This window comes from Sinocyclocheilus rhinocerous, unplaced genomic scaffold (assembly GCF_001515625.1).
Source record: "Sinocyclocheilus rhinocerous isolate Xijiao unplaced genomic scaffold, SAMN03320098_v1.1 scaffold946, whole genome shotgun sequence".
Taxonomy (NCBI): Eukaryota; Metazoa; Chordata; class Actinopteri; order Cypriniformes; family Cyprinidae; genus Sinocyclocheilus; species Sinocyclocheilus rhinocerous.
Window position 1 is genome coordinate 274,849 of NW_015633151.1, and position 23,713 is coordinate 298,561.

Sequence of the window (23,713 nt, forward strand, 5' to 3'; positions counted from 1 at the left end):
ACTTTACAGATCTTCTTTATGCACCAAGAGCTTGTAACAGTCCAAAGAGAAAGGAAAAATTGAAATCGCATCATATATATCATACTCGTATATAACATATAGCCTAATACATGCATGCACAGTTTTTAGGCAGCTTTAATCGCCTTCATGACTTAACTGACCACGACATTGCATGCACGTCGTTTCTTTCTCGCTTTGATATGAAATGATAAAGGCTTCAGCGCACGCCGGCGCCTTTGTGCGTGCAATTGAAGAGTGCACGCCAGGTAGCCTACAGTACCGTGGCGTTTCCGCACTCGTTTGACTCGCAGGTGCTGAGGTGAAGTGGAGTGCGCGTCTGAAACGTCTCCTGTTTGATGTGCTTGTAAAGACGTTCTGAGACTAAATTGGCAAGAAAAAAAGTGACAGAAGCAGCAGTTGTGAGTGGGGTGGCCAACACTAGCCCCGCCCCTGCATTAACGGCGTTAAATAATTTTAACATGTTAAACTGAAAAAATTAATCGCCTGCGTTAACGCGCTAATTTTGACAGCACTAATATATATATATATATATATATATATATATATAAAACACAGTAGTCAACATTTGAAGTGGATAAAAACGTTCATCAAAGTTGTCCTAAGACAAGAACGAGTATTGTTTTGGTTTTAGGACAACTTTGATGATAGGTTTTGATCCATATATTTGTTCAAAATCTAGACCTCAGCTATATCTGCCACAGCATTATCCTATACAGTATAGGTTTCTAAAAGAAGGGTTACATGAGATTATGGCATTAGAGTCACTGATTTTGAGCACTTGTCTCCATTTCCACCGTAAGTTGAGGTCACAGGATCAATTCCCAGATGCTGGCTTTTGATTTAGTCTATAACTCAAAGGGTCCACACCAATGGCTGGATTAAGATAATGGACAAGCTGAGGCAGGTGATAAAACTCTTTCCTATCAACAAACCTGCAAATCACCCATTTCAGACTGAAACAGTGGACAGAAAGAATAAAACTTGAGGTGTAACTGGTGTATCCTGAAATTTGCCTTTGCGAACCTTCGGATTGTTGAAAATGCATAGGTTTTGTATATATATCTTTATCAAACTACACTGTTGCCACAAAGTTGTAGTTTGCTTGCTGCAGCAAAAGCTGAAAACCACAATGCTTGAATGGGAGCCAAAGATTCTTTAAGAAATTTGTACCTATTGCCAGACAGTGACTAGTTGCATAACAGACTATGGGTGTGTGATTTATGAAACCTTTAAAACATGCACTAACAAACATTGTCTGCACTTACATATGCGGTTTGTGGGCAGTCAGGGTTCAGGTCACGGTGATAACATACTATGCAATTTACCACATCTACGTCTAGCATTCATACAGTGTTGGGTAGGAAGTGGGAGTTTTTGCCATCTCACCTCCAGACACGGGGGCATCCATGAAAACAGCTCCCAGTTTCTCTGCGGCAACTGCCATTTCCTTGGAGACAGCTGGATCAATGGTGCTGGAATCAATGAGTAGGGATCCCTTCTTCACTTTCCTTTTGTAAAGTAAAGATATCAGTAAACAAGATCTGTCCAGTACATGTGTCATGTCTTTAAAATACTGACTTTAAACATTTCTCACCACAATTAAATCAGCTAAAATTTCATTGAATCTGGATATTGTTATCTAAATTTAAAGTATGGCTGAATATATGTTGGATTTGACTTGGATTTTTTTTTAACCCTCTCAAATTATGTTTGCTAATTAAACTGTTCAAATGTTGTGTTCATTAAAATCTATATAGCCTTTTTCAGGAAAGACTTCCTTACTTCAGGATGCCATTTGGGCCTGTATACACGTCTATAACATTGGGGCTGGAGGGAAGCATTGTGATGATTCGATCTGCCTTGTCTGCCACATCCGCAGGGCTGTCCAGAATCTGAGAACAGGGGGGAAAAAAAAAAGTACGTCTAATTCAAGCAATGTGAAAAAATATATCTCACTCAAAAAAAAAAAAAAAAGTCAATTTTATGTCCGTTATCCTGACCTGAGCTCCCAGTTCCTGTAGCTCTTTGCAGGACTCTGGAAATACATCTGAGGCCATCACTGGATATCCATGTTTTATGAGGTTCTTTGCCATTGGGTTTCCCATGTTCCCCAGGCCAATGAAGCCCACCTGGGTTTTAGAGGCCATGGACCTGATGGAGACTAAAAAAGACATGTATTATATAAATTAGTGTCATTTAGAATTTCACATCGGATATTTTAGCATTTAACATATGACTGTTACAGATTAAATTAATGAAAATATGACGTGCAGAGTCTAAGAATAGATCTTGACAAGTCTGTGCATGTTGACAGAGGCAGATATGTGCAAATACACTGGATATTAGATTAAAAATGTCATTTTTGTTATCAAACAAAAAGAATCCGTAAAAAGAGCACCACAGAAAGCTGATCAAATTCTTGTTTACTACTTAAGTCTGAATAATGCTTTATCCTTTTACAATTTCAATCTGGTTAGATGAACTTGATTTATCATGATGATATATTAAATCTCACTCATAGATATATCGGAAAAGACTTTGCAACTGCAACAATTTAACAACCGTCCACCATTTAGTTCAATAGCGGCTGAGTATGATCACAATAAGTATAACTTAATTGTCTTCTCGTGTTTCAGTGACTGACACACAATGACTTTAGCCTAACAGCTATTACCGAGAGTTGGCAGTGCATTGCATTATATCAGATGTTTGCCGCACGGAAAAATTGCATATAAGTGCACAGTAGTAGACAAAAACATAACATTTTTAGGATAACGGTGCAAACACATTACCCTGCACGGCGTTGACATGGTTATAACACTTTCCGACTAGACACCTTAACAGAGCGGCCATGCTGCTTCGCTCTTGACCTTCGACTTACAGTGACGCCATTGGATAATCGATGACTGACACATGTGCCTCCATACGTTTCATTCATCTCGGAACTCTTCGTCCAATGACATTCAAGGGAAGGCGGGACATCCTTAAAATCTCATAATAGATGAATGGAAAAACAAAAATAACTCGTAACTGCCCTTATTTAGTCTGCTATTTAATTTAACCCAAACAAACTATTATTATTTGTATTTAATAAAAGGATTTAATCGTGTTTATGTCTTGTAATTGTATATGCAAACAGAAACATTTGTCTTAATATTTCACTAACGTTAACTTATTCAACCTTAGGACAAATTTAACTCTTAGGGAACTTAACTTATGGATATTTTATATGTCTATGGTTGTGGCGGATATGATGTGTGTGATGCGATCATGCGAGTGGTGTTGTTGTTATTGTGTTGTTCCGGGAAACCACTGACACGAACAGAACAGGGGGATGTACTTGCGCTGAGAGAGACTGGAAAGTGCGTCAAAAACAGCGCTGGGTTTTTCTGTGATACTTCAGCATGGAAATGAGGTATTGTGCCGTATTTTTATTAACCTTTATTGTCTCTTTATATGCGTGTTAGTCTTAAATATCTACTATGATTTTATGTTACTGACTTTTAATATAATTTTGAACTCTGTTGTGTTGAAAGGCCAGTTGGTCGAGAACATGATAACGGTTATTCCTGAACTATCGGCCTCACACTTTGACTTGACTTGGGATATTAACTGATGCATTCTTATACAGAAATAAAGACCAGATAAGATGTGGATTTGGGATGATTAAACACTGATTGAATGGCAAAAGCTAATAAGCTGTAATTGTCTTGACATTATGGTTTGTTATTGTTTAGCCAGACGGCTAAGACGAGCTAAAACCTGCTAGCAAGCTAACATCGCTACCACTAGCTTAGCTAATATAGAAAACTTGATGTATATTGGAGTATATTTGGTATAACCATATAATATTTATATACTATGCGGTATGAAATATATTTTTTATTTAACTTTTCCTCGTTACAACATGATTAACACTCGAAGTTGTAATAAGTGTAAGTGCTTGTAACTTCGGCCTATTAGCAAAACATTTATGTCTAGAAAACAAGTATGAAGGAAAATATATATTTTTTGACAGTCGTTTACACATATAATTAATTATTTTTCGGCTGTATTATCTAATGTCACATTTCTGTTTGTGCTGTGCTATTTTTAGAGAGACGACCTTTGGATTTTCAGGTAAAATAGTATCACGGAAGTTATAACTAAGTTAAATAGCCGCAATAAATGCAGTTTTGTTGCTACAGAGTTAAATGATCGTGTAATCAAAGCATTTTACAGTTCAAGTCAGCAAGACACGTCGTCTGTGACGTCACTACTCGGTCTCGGATAAAGGTCATAATAATTTTGATTTGAGATAGAGGGGGAGCTATTCTGTTTTATGGGCGGTTATCGCAAGTTTTCACTCCTTCGCATGCTAAAATGTACCGTGTGAAAAATCTTTTTCTTTTTTTTTCGGCAGAGCTCAGCTGTTTCTGAAAGCGTGACGGAGTCTCTGTACTGTCAGGAATTTCCTGCTCTGCCGCTGTACTCACTGCGCACTTATCATACATAAGATTACGTTATGTTTCTTTAGATAAAAAAAAGGAAAAATGAGCAGTGTGAATTAATTCATGACAGCTTAGTGAAGAATAGGTAAAGAAGGTTTTTATGTACAACGCGTGTTCCTCAAATCAATTGCAATGCTTATATTCCCCAAGCAAGACAAACTGAAGAAACTGGTCACACTGGTAAACCAACACACAACTTTAAGGTCTTCGCTGCTGACATATTGTTTAGGTATCACCATGATTACAAAACAAATGACTTTTTCTTATCAAGTGCGGCTAGTGTTCACAACCACACAGAAAAATCTCGACAATCATCAGACTCAGTTTGCTCATTGCTTACTGAGTCATCACCTTATGAGTGTGAGATGTGACAAATGTTTCAAGTCTGTAAAAAGTACATTAGTACAAAATTGGTACATTTCCCAGAGTTTGATAATTGTGATAATAATTTGACCTACCTCAGTTTAACTTAGTTACAATAAATGCAGTTTACTTTAATAAAGTATTATGCTTTGAAGAGTCTTTATTAAAAATTATGGAGGGCTTTAAGGGAGTTGAGAGACAGAGTGGCTGAGTGCTGTTTAATCTAAGATCAAATTGACATGTTTCACCCAGAAATGAAAATGATCATCATTTACTCACCCTCAAGTAGTTCCAAACCTGTATGAGTTTCTTTCTTCTGTTGAACATTAAAAAAAATGATGTTTTGAAGAATGTGATTAAGCAAACAGTAGCTGGTCCCCATTGAATTCTATAGTTTGGGAAAAAAAACACCATGGAAGTCAGTGGGGACCAGAAACTGTTATATCAAGGATTCTTGAGACACGGGACAAATATATATATATGTACAGTGTGTGTGTGTGTATGCGTGTGACAGAATGAGGTTTCACAACCATGTTTTTACTCCTGGTCGACAACAAAATATATTTATTAAAACAATTAAAAACCAAGCAGTATCAATGTCAGCTTGCATCTAGGGATGTAACGGTATGAAAATTTCATATCACGATTATAGTGACCAAAGTTATCACGATGACAAAACCTCTTCGGAGCCGTAACGCGCCGCAGACGTGTGCAGAGTAAATAAGGGGTCAGGCCCTTTCACACGGTACGCGGCAGTCGCGAGTGTCTAGTTCATTCACTGCCTTCCGCCATTTCCTCTCGTGAAAAAAACAACAACAACCACATTGCATGCTGCTTCTGCGTCAGACTGATGCTGGCTGGACAGGATTTACCGTGAGTTTTCAAAAGCGCGATAATCAAACACGGTGAAACCGGTAATCGTTCCATCCCTACTTGCATCATGATGTTATTATTCACATATTTCACTTGAAAGAGGTTCACCAAGCCCACACAGGCTCTTCTGCGTTTTATAGTTTTTTAAATATGTAATTTTAGGTAATTGTGCTTAAGGAACCTATTATTAAGCCCATTTGATTTATTTTGAAAGAGATGGTAGGCATAAAATAAATAGGCCTAAATACGTAAAGAAATTACTTGATTTATCTCAAATGCAAATGTTTGTCTCTGATACTTTTTATTTGGAGTCAATCAAATGTGTAGTTCTTGATTAGAGTAATCTCTTGCAGCTGTAGAAATCACATCAAAACTTTAATTCGTCAAAATTAATTAATTAATATGAATTACACTAGTTCATAAATAAGTTGACTTTTCTGGTATTGAAATTTCAATTATATATATTTATATATATATATAATTATACAATTTGTATAGAGTCAAATGCAGTAGACAAACAAGATGAACAAAAAAAGTGTATAACCTTAAATATTTTTGATGCCTCTAGAGACAAAAAAATAATGCCCTGTCTGTAATTATAATCCAGAAATATTGCCTGACTTGAGTCATGTGGGCTTATAAGGAACCATGCCATTTATCTTCAGTCTTCCTATTAATGCCACTAAGCTACTGAACCTCAAACAAACACTTTCATCTTCAATATTTCATGTCCTTGTATTGTCATGTATTTTTTTTTATTTGTTAAGCAGTCATGCAATAATAGAAATAATGTACACTCAGCTTGTCATTGTTGCAAAATAAACACAAACTTGTAATTAGGACTCAAAGTGGTGTTTTCACACAGTAAAAAAGTTAATATTACTCAAATTAATATTTTGTGTCATTTTCCGTATTTATTTGGTAAAAAGTAGGATAATGTACAGTAGGGCTGGGCGATATGACGATATTATCGCATATCGACGATGTCTCGTAAGTATCGCGATGTCGATGTCAACAGTCAGGTAACAGACGATTATCGACATTATCGGAAAAACAATGACAAATGATAAACCTAGTAAGTTGCAACAAATATTTACATAGCCCCATAGTCACCATACAGGTCTTTTTGCATGCAAGAATGAAATAATTTAGTAGGAGGGTTGGGAATCGAAAATCTATTCCAATTTCGGAAATCAGATCAGATGTGTAAGGTCAGGTATCAAATTACTTGTTATAAAATTACATTTCGATTCTGCTTCTCGATTTCTGTATGTGCATTTATTGTGATTTCAAAAGATTCAACTGCAAGAAGACGAAGTAGAACTCACTTCTGCACTCGCGTACTGTTTTCTGTGCTGCTTAGTGCTCACACACACAAAGCGCACGCACAAAAGCCGCCTCTTATATACGCGAACACTGGACTGAGCTCTCTTTCTCGCATTCTTACACATTCGAATGGACAAATACACACAAAATTATATCAAAATGTCCCATAAATTTAATCGGTTATGTCTTAAGTGAACGTAAAGAGTTGAGAAAGAAAACAAGGGTGTATTGGATCTGTGCATTGACAGCAGCTGCTGCCGCCAAGAAAAGAAAATTCCTCACTGATCTTGACTGAATCACTTTTTTAACCTCAGTTTATATTTTATTTGTCTGTTGTTCGGCGCTGACTATTGTAATGGGAACGTGCATCTGTGTATGCGATTATTTTGGAGATGCGTTCCAAAATAATTTATCCTTATAAAGGGTATAGGCCTATTTTATTTTGATCTGCAGTTTAATAAAAGTTAAACAGAAAAAATAAAAAAAGTAGCACTGCATGTGTTTCTGTATATTTATTTAAACAGACTGTATAATGATGAAAAATCACAAACATGACAGGTATAAATAAAATAAGCAAATTCCTTCAGCGCACATTTCAGTGCAATATTTTTACAGATATTTTAAACCGTGAGTACAATATTATGTTTAATTAAGCTGAGATATAGCACTATAAATTCTTAATTCATTTGCAACAAAACTATAAAGTTTTGTTGCAAACGGATGAAGACATTAGTAGGCTTCTCCGCTCGCCCCTCAACATGCATGCGTTCAGAGTTTCGGCAACCCAACACTGAATTATAATAAAAATTATAAAAATTACTATACAAAAATGAAATTTAAATTACCCTGCTTCTAAATAAATAAAGCAGTTATTTTTATTTTGTTAAAAATGGGCCAAAATAGACCTCCGAACTAGTAGGCTACTAGGAAAAAATTTAGAATTAGAATTAGTCAGAATTAGTTTTTAATCCCCGCATGATTTTAGTCATACATGATAAATATCAAATACGTTATAGCTTGACTACAAGTTTAAAAACAACGCTGCAATTGTTATAATTAAGGAAATTAAACTTATCATCATGAAATGTCTACACAGGCGATAATGCCAAAAAGAAAGAGAAACATCGGAAAATAGGCATATTTTATTCAAGACATTATTATATGACATCAACATGCATTTATCATTCTTACAATCACCGCCAATATCGCGATATTTTTAAAGGCGATTATCGGTACGATATTTTTGACATATCGCCCAGCCCTAATATACAGTCAGTATGGACCCAGTTGTGTTTAAATGTCTAAATCATTTTGCAATAATAACTGATACATTATTGCTTGTGTGTGATTTTGAAACTTTTAATTGTGCAGCAATTATCAGAAGATTTAATAACATGTAATTAGTAAAATAGACAAAATAAGATGTGTGTTCTGTTACTGGCAATGACTGTTTCATAATGTTGCATAAAGATATTCACCCTAGATAACTGTAGAATCTGGCACAAAATATTTTCAGGTGTCTCTTCTTTGTTTAACTTCTTATATGGGTCCTGTATTCCCACAGACACAGCTGCTGATAGACAGATGGCTTTATTCCTGGAGGGGACAACAGCAAGCAGCACCATGGAAACGTCCAATTTTGCCCATGTCATCTTCCAGAATGTGGGGAAAAGTTACCTTCCTCACGCAGCATTAGAGTGCCATTACACTCTCACACAGTTCATTAAACCACATCCCAAGGACTGGGTCGGCATATTCAAGGTGACAGTCATTTAGTTTGTTTTATATCTTCTCTTTTCTGCCATGTTTTGCTCAATCCTTGGATATGAAGTGTCTACCAAGAGAAGAATCGATATGAGATTGTAACATGGCTTGGATTCTTCTGTTTCATCTCATCACCATTCCACCTTCAAACAAGTCACTTACATTTAAGATTTTATATAAAGAAATATCATTAATTATAGTAAATGTAACATTTTAGTATTAAAACATCAATTCTTCGTAATGAGTTCCAGGAAATGTAAATACCTCTAGTATGAAGGTGGATTGTATCAATATTTCTATCCATTGCCTTCCTCAATAGACTTTAATGATGTTAGACATCATATTGAATTCAAGACGGCTGAAAACTAGGCGGTGAGGAATAGACTACATAGATACAGTCTTTACAATGGCACACACTGTATAAAGGTACTAGATCATGTAATTTTCACAACTTTCAAATCTTTTTTATGAGGTGTTTGTCAACAGAAAGGCGTTTCATCAGCTAAACAATTGGTATGTTGGTAAACAACTGCACAGCCTCATTTTCATTCCTGTCAAAAATTAAATATGGCGCTTTTTATGATTTTTACTTGCCCTGCCAACATTTTCACTGGCCCTGACACAAATTCTTTTTATAGTTGTTGTTTTCATTGTTTTTGACCCATGTTATGTTGTCCTCTAATAAATACAAAGGATTATATGACACCAACATTTTAGATACCAGTTAACTTTTACAATTCTCTATTCCAACTTCAATACCACAGCAAAAACTACTAGTTTAACAAATATAAAGTTCAAACATGATTAAGTGAACAGTCAGTAATGAAATAAGAACAAATAAACAAATTACAAGAAATAGCACAAATAAATACAATAAAACAAAGATACAAATTAAACAATGCTTTAAGTTTTCAGATTTGTAGGTGTTTAGGTACAGAAATTGAATAAACAAATGGAAAATAACGTTGCTTAGTATTCACTGTAATTGTTAAAGTTATTGGGTCAAGAGCAGTGAGTGATTTTTTTCAAATGGTAAATTAGGCCTAGTCCGTGTCACTTTAAGACACAAAGTATGGATCCAATTAGGCATGGGCCGGTATGAGATTTTGACGGTATGATAACCTTAAGCAAAAATATCACGGTATCACGGTATTGTCGTTACAGCTCTAAAATGTGTTATTTTTAAATGACTGGGTAAAAAAAAATTTTTTTTCCGCTGAACACAATATATTTTGTTTTTGAGCAACATACAGAATATTAGGAACAGTAGAATTTGTTTATTTTTCTTTGATTTGTTTCCTTAAAAAGAAGAAAAATAAAGACTGACATCTTTATTTAACCTAAATCTGTAATTACAGTTATTTAATTTTAGTTATATAATTCATATACATATCATTTAGTTATATAATTTCATATACATCATTTGATTTAATAATAACCCAATTTGAAGCAAACAGCAGAAGCTCTGAATGAGACGCAGATTCACTCTCTGACAGCAGGAGGCGCTTCTCAAACACCAGATCCAGTGTTTCCTTGGTTACCGCAGTAAACAAAGCAGCACTGAAACACTGTTTTAATATGAACTATACAGAGACGAGATTAAAAGAAAATACCACGTAAACTTTTCTGAAGACAGTCAGTTCCCCTCAGAAACACATTCATATAAACCTCCAAATCAATATTGTCTTCAATGTCTCTGGCCTGTGTTAACGGCCGTTTACAGACTTCATATTTTCACATAAATTACATTTTGGAAAACGATTGCATTGCAACGCAGTTTGTGCAAGTCCAAAACAGAGACGAGTTGCTTGCAATAAGACAAAAAATGGCCGGTGGCCGATCGCGTAAGTTCCAGGGGAAGCCATCCTACACACCGCTCGCTCGCACCAACAGGAGGAGGAGGGGTCGTGTTACTCTCTACACTGCACTCAACCTGAGGGATTCCTACACTTTCAGTCTTTGAGGAGACATGAAAAACAGCGCATACCGCAGGAACGTTATAACGGAAAATATTAGCGGTTTTGAAACCGTGACATTTTCAAATCGTGGTATACCTTGAAACCGATAATCGGCCCATGCCTAGATCCAATATAAGCTTAAACATCCCATTTCTTTCTCAACTGTTTATGGGTATTTTTACATAATTTTGTATGTTTTTGTCCGTTCAAAGGCAAGAAGACATGAAAGGAAACTCAATTTGGTGTTCACGTGTTATCAGAGACACAGCTGTGTGTGTGCTGTGCTGTAAATGGCATGAGAGTACTTTGAGTTATTTCTCGTCTTCTTTCACTTGAATGCTTTAAAATGTTCAAATTCGCAAGGTGTGTTTGTCTGTTCAAGGGAAAGAAGACATGAAGTGGAACTAATTTCTGTGTTTGCACGCATCTTTTTGAATGTTTGAATTGGCAAAGCTTAAAAATGATGAGGATGTAGCAATGGCCCGATCGGGCCAGTGACAAATCCATCAACTGTCTCGTGCATCTTTCACGCTGGCCCCATGCCATCGAGCCCTGACTAGTATGGCCTTCTTTTGTGGTTTGGTCTACATTATGTCAATTTTTTGGCACCTGAAGCCACTGTTTACTGTGGTGCTGTAAGTTGTTTAACAGATTACACCAAATCATATATCAGCTATTAAAGTGAAGTATTAGAATTCAAGTATTCCAGTCAACACAATGTTAACCTATTGGACTTTCAGCCCTCCTTTTTTTATGTCTGCTACCCTTTTCACTTCTTTCAAGACAGAGCTCAAGTCAGCCAAGTTGGTTTCCTACCATTTTATAGGAATCATGTGTGATGTTACTGCAACTTTAATGTCTTGATTCCATTTCCCATCTTCACTTTCCACAGTGTGGAAATTACAAGGCCCTGCTGTCATATTTGGCAGTGTAATGTTTGGGGAGTCACCATTACTGCTGCTTAACATAATGTTGGATTTACTGCTGGTCACTTAAATGTTTCCTGCTGTAAAAGATTTTCAGAACCAGATTTTGCTGTAGTCTGACTCGGAAAGACTGTTTTTTTTTTGTTTTTTTGTAGGTATCATTTTAGAACACATAACTGCTGCTGTTATATATAGTGTAACCCAAATGTCTGTGCTTGATGCATACTAGATGCTGGTTCCAAAGTAGGCTATATAGCCGGTCACTTCCTCGCAAGCCACTAAGATGATCACCTGCTGTGGTTTTTGAGGAAGATGTTTTTATGGAGAGCTAACTAGGAAATTAATCTCTTTTAAACCTGAAGGAAATGTGGTGCGACTCCCTGAACTGATGGGGTATGTATGTCGTATTCATGTTATTCGGGAAAAACTGTGAATCATATCCAGGAAAATCTCAGTCACGACTGGTTCCCCTTCTAACAAGGTTTTCGTCAAGTGAACATGAACATTTACTAGCGGCTTGTATAACAGAATGCGGTTTGAGTATTTGTGAAAGATCTTGGCAGTTTGCTTGGCAGAGAAAAAAAAAAGATATAAAATATTACAACCCGCTGGTAGTTTGAAAATTCCACTATGTTGGCACAAATCGGTGCGTCATGCTGGAGTGTAGTTGAACGCGAGTGTGGTCATGACGGTGTGCACGGGAATGAAATATGTGGGTTGGCAGGATAAGTGGGGTGTTTTGGCTCCATCTGCTTTCTGGAGTTCCCCAGCTACTGCTGGATGGGAGAACATAAAACAAACGGCATTTACAGCATTATGGATGTGGACTGTATGGCGAGAGGAAATAAAAGGAACATCCGACTGCTGTAGGTTAGTGGAGAGGGAGTTGAGTGTGGTCACTGTCAGGGTTTAGTGTCTGGGTTCGGATCCGACCAGATCAAAGTGGCGTTTTAGAACTTTTTACTTTGCGTGTGATATAGCGAACCTGATGAAGCTGTTTTATGGCCGGCTGACAGGAGGGCTTCCGCTTCTCAGCAGCTCTATCACATTCTGGCCAATGTTCTTGATTAAAAGGGTCAAACCCCCCGTGAGAACCAGGTACAACTTTCAAATTCTTGGAAGGTGGATTAAAATCTCCATAGTTCACAGTCCATCTGATCCATATCAAATGGAAAGAGCTGTCTAAAATCACCAGTTCTGTTCTGATTGACTTTGAGATTGTGAAGTTCATGCAATTAAATCTTTCAAAGATATTTACAGTTTGGTTCATGTAATAAAAAAACAAGATATCCTTGAGAACAAAGTGGTGTGGTGTTTTCAGAATTACAGAGGTTTAGGGTTGTACAATTAATATGAATTTCCTGATTCAGTTCAATTCTGATTCACAAGCTGTAGATTTGTTTCCAAAAATCGTATTTGATTTGATTACATTCTAAATAACGTAGGCATATATCAGCTATAATGTCTGTTTTGCTTACATGTGGAAAAAATATACCGGGAAACTTCCAACGTGGTGCATTACAAAAATATGAAATATTATACACAGCCATATATACAGTACATACAATATATTGACATATAAGGTGTTCTTCAGCCAGAATAAGCTGTAATATGTGGACCAAACTTTGTCAATAGTAAGATATATGGATTTAAAGGACAGTTAACCCAAAAATGAAAATTCTGTCATTTTCTCACCCTCTACTTGTTTCAAACCTGTATACTTGATTCTTTCTTCTGCTGAACAGTGAACACAAAAGAAGATATTCTGAAAAATGTGGTTAACCAAACAGTTGACGGTAGCCATTGACTTCCATAGGATTTCCCCCCCCCATACTATAGATGTCAATGGCTACCATCAACTGTTTGGTTACCAACATACTTCAAAATATCTTCTTTTGTGTTCCACAGAAGAAAGAAATTCATATAGATTTGGAACGATATGAGGGTGAGTAAATGATGATGGAATTTTTATTTTTGGTGAACTTTCCCTTTAAAAGGCTTTGAGTTTACCTGGGAAGCTCCTACTTCTGAGTTGGCCAGTCATTATTATTATGATTATATCGGAAAAATAATACAGAAATATTCTATCGTGATTATTACATTGCTTATTTATGCATGGCATCTTATAAAAAATGATTTTGCATAAAGAAAACTGTGAAAGGTAAGTGATTAATTGACATCATAATTTGTTGTTTATAAGCTCATTTGTGTCAGTGCCGATAGCCTTGTGGGCAGTGTCATTGCGTTACGGGCATCCCGAGTTCGAATCCTGGCTCATAGACCTCTCCCGATGCCGCCCTCCTCTCTCTCTCTCTCTCTCTCTCTCTCTCTCCCACTTTCCTTCTTGTCTGCTCTACGCCGTCTTATAATTCGTACATATTACCTTAATAACACTGTAATATGGCACTAGGGCTGCACGATAAATCGAAATGGAATCGAGATCGCGATTCGACAGAAGCTGCGATTGTCATGCGTATCTTTCAGTGAAGCACATTCTGTGATCAGCAGTAAATCTCCATCCCAAGGCCAGAGGGTGCTCTCGCGCTGAAACTCCAAATATGCCTCGCAGAAGAAACCCAGAAAATGCCTATAGCTGCAGCTGAATAAACAGATATAATATAAAATGTATTCTTGAGTTATTCTTGATTTATTTTAAATATTTCACAAATTACAGTTTTTACTGTATTTTACTGTATCAAATAAATTCAGCCTTGGTTAGTATAAAAGACTTTTAAAAAAATCATAATTATTCCAAACATTTGACGTAGTGTATAGTAAAAGAATAGAAGAATAGAATAGAAATTACAGATATGTGTTATGTAAAATGTTTATATGGATAGTGGTTATATATGTGGAATATGTATGTAATATGTATGTATTTATTTATTTGTTTTTATTCATTAAGTTTACCTTTGTCCTTGCAGTTTGTTTAATTTTATATAATATAATATAATATTACTTTTAGTTAAGTAATAAAATATAACTATTTTATGTTTTTTTCTATTATGTTTTCCCCCCATCAAAATGGTTATCCAGTGAATTATAGTAATTATACTTATTAGTCATTTTCCTCTGTCTTATTTTTTTATCTATATTTATTTGTGCACTGTCCATTCTTCTTAAATGCGGCTGGAGCTGCTCTCATCCTGAATGTTCTTGAGTAGTTTCTCATGCCATTTTCCTTCTCATCCATCTTTTCTTCCTTCGGTTACCGTTCCCTCTGCAAACCTAAATGAGAGACACACAGGGGCTTAATTTTCGCCCTCTTTCACCCCGAACGTCTCTAATGAGTGGAGTTTTGGTCCAGGCAGTAATGACGCTCCGTACGGGCCATGCCTTTAATGGCTTCCTGCTCTTTACAGCTCCAGCACCTCGGGCAACTTTCTTGTACAATCAGGGGACTTCTGCAACACTAAAGTTATTGTGGACATAGAGGACAGCTGTATGGTTTGAGCAAACAAGCCACACAACTTTCTAATGCGACTGAGCTGTAGTGAGTTTGCATTTTTTTACTGTGTGTGTTACTTCCAGGATGCTATAGAGTTCCCATGTAGATGCCAATAGCAGGTACTAGGCTTGTGCTTTTGCATGTTCACAAACACAGTCAGCCCGATGTGAGTCTGATTTTGTTTGACAGTTTTATGACAGAGGGCTGAAATTATGGATGTATTTTCTGTACTCCCCCTCATCAACCATCAGTTAACAACACATAAAATTCATATAATTACATCTTGGTTTCCATTCTGAAGTATGTATAAAATTTTCACCTATTTTCTTCTTCCTGTTAAGGCTGAGTTGTAGCCGCGCTCCCTCAACCGAACATATTCACGAGGCTTTGGCGAGAAACACGTGGTAGATAGGCTGAGTTTCACTTGCCCCCGTAAAACACAGCCGAGTTCATGTTTTTATGTTCTCATTTCAAAGGCTTTCTACTAGGCCACATGGAGATGAGAAAAATGCACAGTGTGCCAAAGAATTTTGCAACATGATGTGAATCAGGCAATGGTCTAGACCACGACAGCCTGACGAAGCATTTACAGTCTTCCTATTAGTGTATGTGGGAGAATTCACATAAACACTTATAATAGCTTCACATTTGCCAAAAGCTGCACCATTATTTATTTATTTTTTGTGTTTTGATTTTAGAGGCATGTGAATAATTTAAAAAAAAAATATGTTATAATATATAATGTTATTACAATTGTATTATATTTTTCCCCCCAAAAGTTTGAAATAATGATGGCTTTTTAAATGTTTTTCATAAATTCAATAAATTGTATTAAAAAAGAAACCAGTTATTTTAAAGGGGTCATAGGATTCTACATGCACTTTTACAAGTTGTTTGAACTGAAATGTGTGTTGGCAGTGTGTGTACACAACCACCCTATAATGATAAAAATCCACCCAGTAGTTTAAAAAAAAAATCTGGTTAAATGTTTTCCCCTTTCTCAAATCGAGCCGATCCATACAGGCCCCTCCCACGATAGTTGATTGACACTAGCGTTTCAGCACAGACTGGACTGGCGTCTTACCTTAGCTCCGCCCTGAGTGAGCTGTCATCAGTCCGCCATTGTTTCACCGCCGGAGCAGATGTAGACAAAAATGACTCCTAAGCGATTGAGGTCTTCTGTTGTTGGATGTAATAATGAACACTCCATCTGAAAGCACGTGATGATGATTTCCTGCTGATTACAGAACTGGCTTTTTTAACAAAATGCGCATGACAATTGCATTCGATTAATCGTGCAGCCCTATATGGCACAGAAAATTAAGAGAATTCTTCTTTTCTTGGATATTTATGTGCTCATATCTCATAAATCTGATATTTGCAACTTCACCTGAATGACACTTTATATATCTAGAAAACAGATGCAATTCACAAAGTTAAACTCATTACATACAGGAATGGCAGTTGGTCCTTGAGTACATCGGTTCTACATAATTGTACTTACTGTCTAATTGCAATCTTTGTTTATGTTCCGAATTATTATGGAACTTACGTTTGTTATGTAGTCTGACATGCCACTTGATCACAGTGTCTTCATATACCCTGAAGGGAAGGCGCGTTCCTCCAAACAGAGTTGGCTGACTGACGTGCTTTTGTCTGCACCCAGAGACACAGAATAACCTCTGGCAATGAAGGGCACATGATCATAAATCACAACCTGGCTCTGTCTGTGTTGACAGACAAAAGGCAGCCGTGCCAAACACCAGAAAATTGCAAGACCTGTTCAATGAGTCACTTGCCTGGAGCGGCAGATAGTCGCAAGGCTATTATTGCCACCTAGTGTTTAGGAGATTAACTGATCATACCTGAATGCCAACTTTATGAAAGGAAAGTCTTGGTACACTTCTTGGAGTCAGGAAATCTTAATATAGCGTAAATGTGATTCAAACAATGGAGAACTCCAACTACTTCTTCCTCTTCGTCACCATTATCTGAGCCATAGCACTGTATGTTATGACATAAGATTATGTGTAAGGATGTTTTAAAGCCTCTAAAGGAGAAATGCACTTAGCATCATTTGCCTATTGTTTCTTGTTTGAGCAGGCATGCTGCCTGTGGCTCTCTTATGAAGTTGGAATGGTTACAGAGAGAGTCTAGTTGAAAAACTTGTGAGCGTTATGTTGGATTGTCAGAACATGCCATCAGACTCGCCGCGAAGAAGGTGAACACTGCTTTATAATTATCCTGTCAGCGCAGTAGTTGTTCTCTGTACTGCATCCTGATATATAGGCTGGCTGTACCCATTGCTGCATGTAGTCAGCACAGACAGAGTCATGGGCCAAGTCCGTGCGTCATTGCGAGTCAGGGAATTAGGTACTTTCTCACAAACACCGGGATGTTCTTTTGTTCTTTGTCGAGTTTTATTCATAATATGCAGTAGTTCCAGAAAGTGTTTGTACACTTGTAAGATATTTACTGTACTAAATATTAAAAATTATTTTATTTTATTTTATTTTATTTTACAGTCTTCCTTTTAGTGTATGTGGGAGAATTCACATAAAAACTAAGTGACTTTATAGCTTCAGATTTGCCAAAAGATGCACCATTTATTTATTTGAGTTATTTTATTTTATTTTTTTTAGTTTAGAGGCATGAGAATAAAATTAATATATTGTTATAATATAATTATTACTATAATATAAAATGTATTCTTGAGTTATTCTTGATTTATTTTAAATATTTCACAAATTACAGTTTTTACTGTATTTTACTGTATCAAATAAATTCAGCCTTGGTTAGTATAAAAGACTTTTAAAAAAATCATAATTATTCCAAACATTTGACGTAGTGTATAGTAAAAGAATAGAAGAATAGAATAGAAATTACAGATATGTGTTATGTAAAATGTTTATATGGATAGTGGTTATATATGTGGAATATGTATGTAATATGTATGTATTTATTTATTTGTTTTTATTCATTAAGTTTACCTTTGTCCTTGCAGTTTGTTTAATTTTATATAATATAATATAATATTACTTTTAGTTAAGTAATAAAATATAACTATTTTATGTTTTTTTCTATTATGTTTTCCCCCCATCAAAATGGTTATCCAGTGAATTATAGTAATTATACTTATTAGTCATTTTCCTCTGTCTTATTTTTTTATCTATATTTATTTGTGCACTGTCCATTCTTCTTAAATGCGGCTGGAGCTGCTCTCATCCTGAATGTTCTTGAGTAGTTTCTCATGCCATTTTCCTTCTCATCCATCTTTTCTTCCTTCGGTTACCGTTCCCTCTGCAAACCTAAATGAGAGACACACAGGGGCTTAATTTTCGCCCTCTTTCACCCCGAACGTCTCTAATGAGTGGAGTTTTGGTCCAGGCAGTAATGACGCTCCGTACGGGCCATGCCTTTAATGGCTTCCTGCTCTTTACAGCTCCAGCACCTCGGGCAACTTTCTTGTACAATCAGGGGACTTCTGCAACACTAAAGTTATTGTGGACATAGAGGACAGCTGTATGGTTTGAGCAAACAAGCCACACAACTTTCTAATGCGACTGAGCTGTAGTGAGTTTGCATTTTTTTACTGTGTGTGTTACTTCCAGGATGCTATAGAGTTCCCATGTAGATGCCAATAGCAGGTACTAGGCTTGTGCTTTTGCATGTTCACAAACACAGTCAGCCCGATGTGAGTCTGATTTTGTTTGACAGTTTTATGACAGAGGGCTGAAATTATGGATGTATTTTCTGTACTCCCCCTCATCAACCATCAGTTAACAACACATAAAATTCATATAATTACATCTTGGTTTCCATTCTGAAGTATGTATAAAATTTTCACCTATTTTCTTCTTCCTGTTAAGGCTGAGTTGTAGCCGCGCTCCCTCAACCGAACATATTCACGAGGCTTTGGCAACTACTCCAGTAAAGTACAGATACTTGAAAAATGTACTTAAGTTCAGTAACGAAGTAAAACTACTTCGTTACTGTCCACCACTGTATATTTCACAATATTACTGTTTTACTGTATTTTTTTCATTAAATAAATGTAGCCTTGGTGAGTATAAAAGATTTTCAAAAACAATAAAAAAAAATTAATTATTCCAAACATTTGACTGGTAGTGTGTATATTGTGAAATTACAGATATGTTATGTTAAGTGTTTATATGGATAGTGGTTATATATGTGGGATATTTATGTATGTATGTATTTGCCAGGTTATAAAAGTACGAACCATTATAAAATGTATCTGCTGTACATTTTATAATGTTTTTGTCCAACTGGAAGGTATCTAGAATTCTGGACTGGAGATTTTCTGGAGATTCTAGATTTGTGTTTGTTTGTTTGTTTTAAACAGTATAGATTTATAATATTTTAAACCAAAGTTCTGTTGAATGCTTGATTCTAATTGGTTGTCAGATGTTCTAAGAGGATGACTACTCTTGCATAACTACACAGCTGTGAATTGTGGCAAATCTTGAATGTGTTACAGTTTCATGACAGTTTGCCAAATTATTTCAGTTATTTAAAAAGTGGCTTACATTCTACCACAACAAAAAAGCCACAGAAAACAAATACACTAACCAAGCATTTAAATATGACAAACAAAAGCATATAAATGTCAAACAACTTTATTTCCAAAATGACTTTTAACGCTCTTCTCTCTCTCACACACACACAATCATGCACAGAGGCTCTCATAGAACCTTGTTTGAAGCATTACCTCTCTACTTAATGACTGAAACGGTTTCACTATTGAAGCATAACATTACTCATTACTCCAAAAATGGTGACATTATCTCCCTGATAGCTTGGGCAGTTTATAAGTAAGCAAGAAAGTACACAGAAGTGGTTTTGTAATGAAAACTGAAAAACCAGGTCAATGTGGACCTCATTTACTTAAATCTAAATTATTACTGTGGAGTATTTTTTTAACATTTAAAAAAAAATACCTGAGGTTTAAGTCAGTTACGCTAACCCTTTAAAACCTCTCTGTTTCTGACAGGTTGGCTGGAGCACCGCTCGTGACTACTACACGTTCCTGTGGTCACCTCTTCCAGACAACTACACCGAGGGAACCGCAGTCAACCGATCTGTGGTTTTCCAAGGTAAAATGACATTGTCCAAGTGGGGTTTCATGCCAGCATTTCTTCAATGAATTTCATGCCAGAGAGAAGGCCCCTCAAAGGTTCGTTTAGGGCTTTTAATATGTAGTGACGGATGCAATAAAATAGGAAACACTGAGGCCTCCTATTAGAGGGCTGAAGTGTTGATGGGCCAGTTTTACAGGAGTGGTTCAGGTCACATACTGGAATCTTTGTACGGGATTACAGGGTTTTCATGGCATGAGTCCGGATTCCTCACGGCAATTAAGAAAATATACCATTAAATAAAATGACATGAGTCTGTCATAAAGCTGCAGTGGAACTGTAAAATTATGATGTAAATAATGGACTTCAGGCTATGTTCATTAGTCTTAGCTGTCGTTCATTAGAGTCATTTGTTTTAAAACCTATGGGAAAGGCAATTGAGTTTGGTTTAAAATACTCCATGAACCGCTCTAACGATAGGATCGTTCTCTCTGCTTGATTCTGGGGTATTTTGCAGGTTACTACGTCCCAAATGACGATGGTGAGTTCTACCAGTTTTGCTATGTCACACATAAGGGAGAGATCCGTGGGGCCAGCACTCCATTCCAGTTCCGCACCAACAGCCCCACAGAGGAGGAACTGCTGACAATGGAGGATGAAGGAGGATCTGATATTCTGGTGGTCACCACCAAGGCTAGTTACCTGGAGGTAAGGGGATTTTGTTTTGATCTACTGAATCTTGATCTTGAACTACTGAACTCAAGATTTCTTGAACTATAGTTGAACTATATATTTCTTGTCAGTTTTCACATGCCAGGATTGTCACTATTGGTTCTTTTTCCAGCAAAAGATGGAACAAATTCAACAGGAAAAGAAGGAGCTCTTGGAAAACCTGGACCTACTTCAGAAAGAGAGGGATGAACTGATTGATGAGAAGAACAGACTACAGAATGAATATGAGCAGGAGCGAGAGAGCAGCGCTCAACTCAGGAAAGATGTGCAGGTGAGAGGACAGAGAGAGAGAGAGAGAAAAAAGCTTGAGTTAAAAAGAGGAAAAGGAATTTTTTTTCCCGACTTTTGTTATTGTCCTGGCTTGAAATCATAGTATTGTACAAATATATTGGAAATAGAAATGTTTTTCACATTTTGTTAAATGGGTAAAAGACAGTATTTTGTCCTCTCAAATATGATGTGAATGGCAAAAAAAGCATTTTTTCTTTTATGTCTTAAACTGTTTACATCTAAATTCACAGGCTGTCAGCACCCTCTAGTAGTGAGAGTCTCTCTTTGGACTCTTTACATAAAAAAAATAAAATATAATAATAATAATTTACATCTTTACAGACATGACAATCATCAACATCATTGCCATTTGTTGCTTTTAAGTGGCAATTTTCATAAAGTATAAATGTATCAGCTCTGAGGCAGAGCTAGTTTAAAGATGAAAACAAGCACACCCATTTCTGGCTGTTAATTTTATGACCACACTTTTATATGTTGTTTTATGTGCTGCTAAAATAATTCTAAAAAATTTTGCACATGAAGTGGTACTGCAGAAGAGACTGGAGTGGGATTTGGAGACCTGCTTTCCCTTTAGTCATGTTTGCAGATTCTCTGAGACCACACTCAAGTATAACTCAAGAGCCAATAGTCTATTCTGCAATAACTCCCATCATTTCTGCAGCAGCTGGGAAGACAACATGCTTATGACCAAGGGAATTTGCTCTCTTATCTGTTTTTGTGTGTACACAGGAGTTGCAGCTGTCTGCCCAGAGCTTGCAGGAGGAGAGAGAGGTGGTGAAAAGGAGAATGGAAGAGAGTACGGCACGGCTGTTGCAGTTAGAGGAGGATCTGATCGGAGTCACACAAAAAGGCCTGCAGAAGGAGACCGAACTAGACTGGTGCGATTTCCTACCATAATGAAGTAGCCACAAAGTGGCAATATATATATTATAACAAACTAGGGTTGTCATGATACCAACATTTCCATAATCAATTCCAGTTCCACAGATAAAACAGTATACTATTGGTCCACAGTTTCTGTTTAAAAAAATATATATAAAAAAAAAATGGCATGTAGCCTTCAAGTATTTTACAATAATACTGCAGAAAAACTGATGTTTAGTTACAAACAATTTAGTACTTTGGGATCGAAGTACCAGGACTTTTGACATCCCTATAACAAACCATGTAATTGTTTTACATATCTTTAGATAGGATCAGGAGATGTCATATCTGTTAGATTAATATTTTTATGAGATTCACTTTGAGAACTTTGACAAGAAAATAGTTTTTTAACATGTTCTAGATATGTTCCTTGTGTGGCTGAATGATTGATAATGGCTCTGATTTGACAGCCTGAAGGATCGAGTGAAGAAGTTAACCCTGGAGAAAGAGGCTCTTGAGTGTCAGCTGAAGAATGAGAAAGATGAGAAGGAGCTCTATAAGGTAATGCCACTCACTTACTACCTCACGCACGTCCCTGTTGGTTACCCAAATGCAAGAACACTGTGCCCTCACAGTATATGCTGTTTATGCCAGGGGTGTAAAGTACCTGAAAAATTGCACTTCATTACTGTACTTAATAAATATTTTGAGAAATTACTTCACTACTATTGAAACAAAATATTTGTACTTTTACAGTTTACATTACCAAAGAATAAAATAAAATACTGCTTTTTCCTCCGTTTTCAACTTTATTAGGCCTTCAAAGTATTCATTGGTCATCGTGATGCAGATCTTTCCTCTTAATAATAAATGCACTTTTATAACACATCAGTTTTACAGCGCTAATGAGATAAATTGCATTCCTGTGAGGTTTTTCTTTTTCAATGAGAAATCTGTCATTGTTTTTTTTTTTTCAAAAGACATTCCTTCAGTTACCACAACATAATTTCTATGATTTAAAGTAATGCATTTTATTTATAAAATACAACCATTGACTCAAGTGTAACTGGTCTGTGACATTCAACTACATGCAAGTGTCAAACAACTATACAACCAGATTCTCTGCCATATATTTTTTATTTGATATATTTATATAGTTTTTAAAAAAAAATTATTTAGTTTTTTTAGATTGTAATATACACTGAACAAAATTATAAACGCAACACTTTTGTTTTTGCCCCCATTTGTCATGAGCTGAAGTAAATGTAGAAATTTATTTATCCTTACTCTGTATCTTTTGGTTTAATACATGCCCATTCCAAAGTATGATTTCTTAGTATTTTATCTCTCTTTTTATCCCTTACCTATTTAATTTACCTAAAACCAACAAACAGACATTTTTGAGTTGTTGATTTGAATACGCTTATGCATTTATCCACGGAGAAGTGTAATACAGACCCTCGTTCTTTTCCTAATTACTCTGGCTTGCACTGTGTAATTCTCACTCTCCATCACTCACTATGTCTCACCCTCCATCCATACTTTCTTGTGGCGGGGACAG

The 23,713-nt window shown here is 36.3% G+C and overlaps 2 protein-coding genes across 5 annotated transcripts in view; one reads left to right on the plus strand and one right to left on the minus strand.

Moving 5' to 3' along the window:
- The window catches only part of LOC107743154 (3-hydroxyisobutyrate dehydrogenase, mitochondrial-like), a 12,780-nt gene extending 9,872 nt beyond the window's left edge, over positions 1-2,908 (minus strand). The window contains exons 1-4 of the mRNA XM_016556280.1: positions 2,814-2,908; positions 2,022-2,182; positions 1,804-1,913; positions 1,408-1,529 (exon numbers count right to left, since the gene is read on the minus strand). Coding sequence (XP_016411766.1) covers positions 1,408-1,529; positions 1,804-1,913; positions 2,022-2,182; positions 2,814-2,874 — 454 coding nt within the window. The 5' untranslated portion in view covers positions 2,875-2,908. The remainder of the gene's footprint in view (positions 1-1,407; positions 1,530-1,803; positions 1,914-2,021; positions 2,183-2,813) is intronic.
- A 367-nt stretch (positions 2,909-3,275) lies between these two features.
- The window catches only part of tax1bp1b (Tax1 (human T-cell leukemia virus type I) binding protein 1b), a 34,826-nt gene continuing 14,388 nt past the window's right edge, over positions 3,276-23,713 (plus strand). For 2 of the 4 annotated variants that reach the window (XM_016556284.1, XM_016556283.1), the window contains exons 1-7: positions 3,276-3,436; positions 8,638-8,834; positions 20,181-20,283; positions 20,783-20,973; positions 21,110-21,268; positions 22,018-22,166; positions 22,623-22,713. In XM_016556284.1, the coding sequence (XP_016411770.1) occupies positions 8,658-8,834; positions 20,181-20,283; positions 20,783-20,973; positions 21,110-21,268; positions 22,018-22,166; positions 22,623-22,713 (870 nt within the window). In that variant the 5' untranslated portion in view covers positions 3,276-3,436; positions 8,638-8,657. The remainder of the gene's footprint in view (positions 3,437-8,637; positions 8,835-20,180; positions 20,284-20,782; positions 20,974-21,109; positions 21,269-22,017; positions 22,167-22,622; positions 22,714-23,713) is intronic. The other 2 variants (XM_016556281.1, XM_016556282.1) reach the window with 1 other exon arrangement.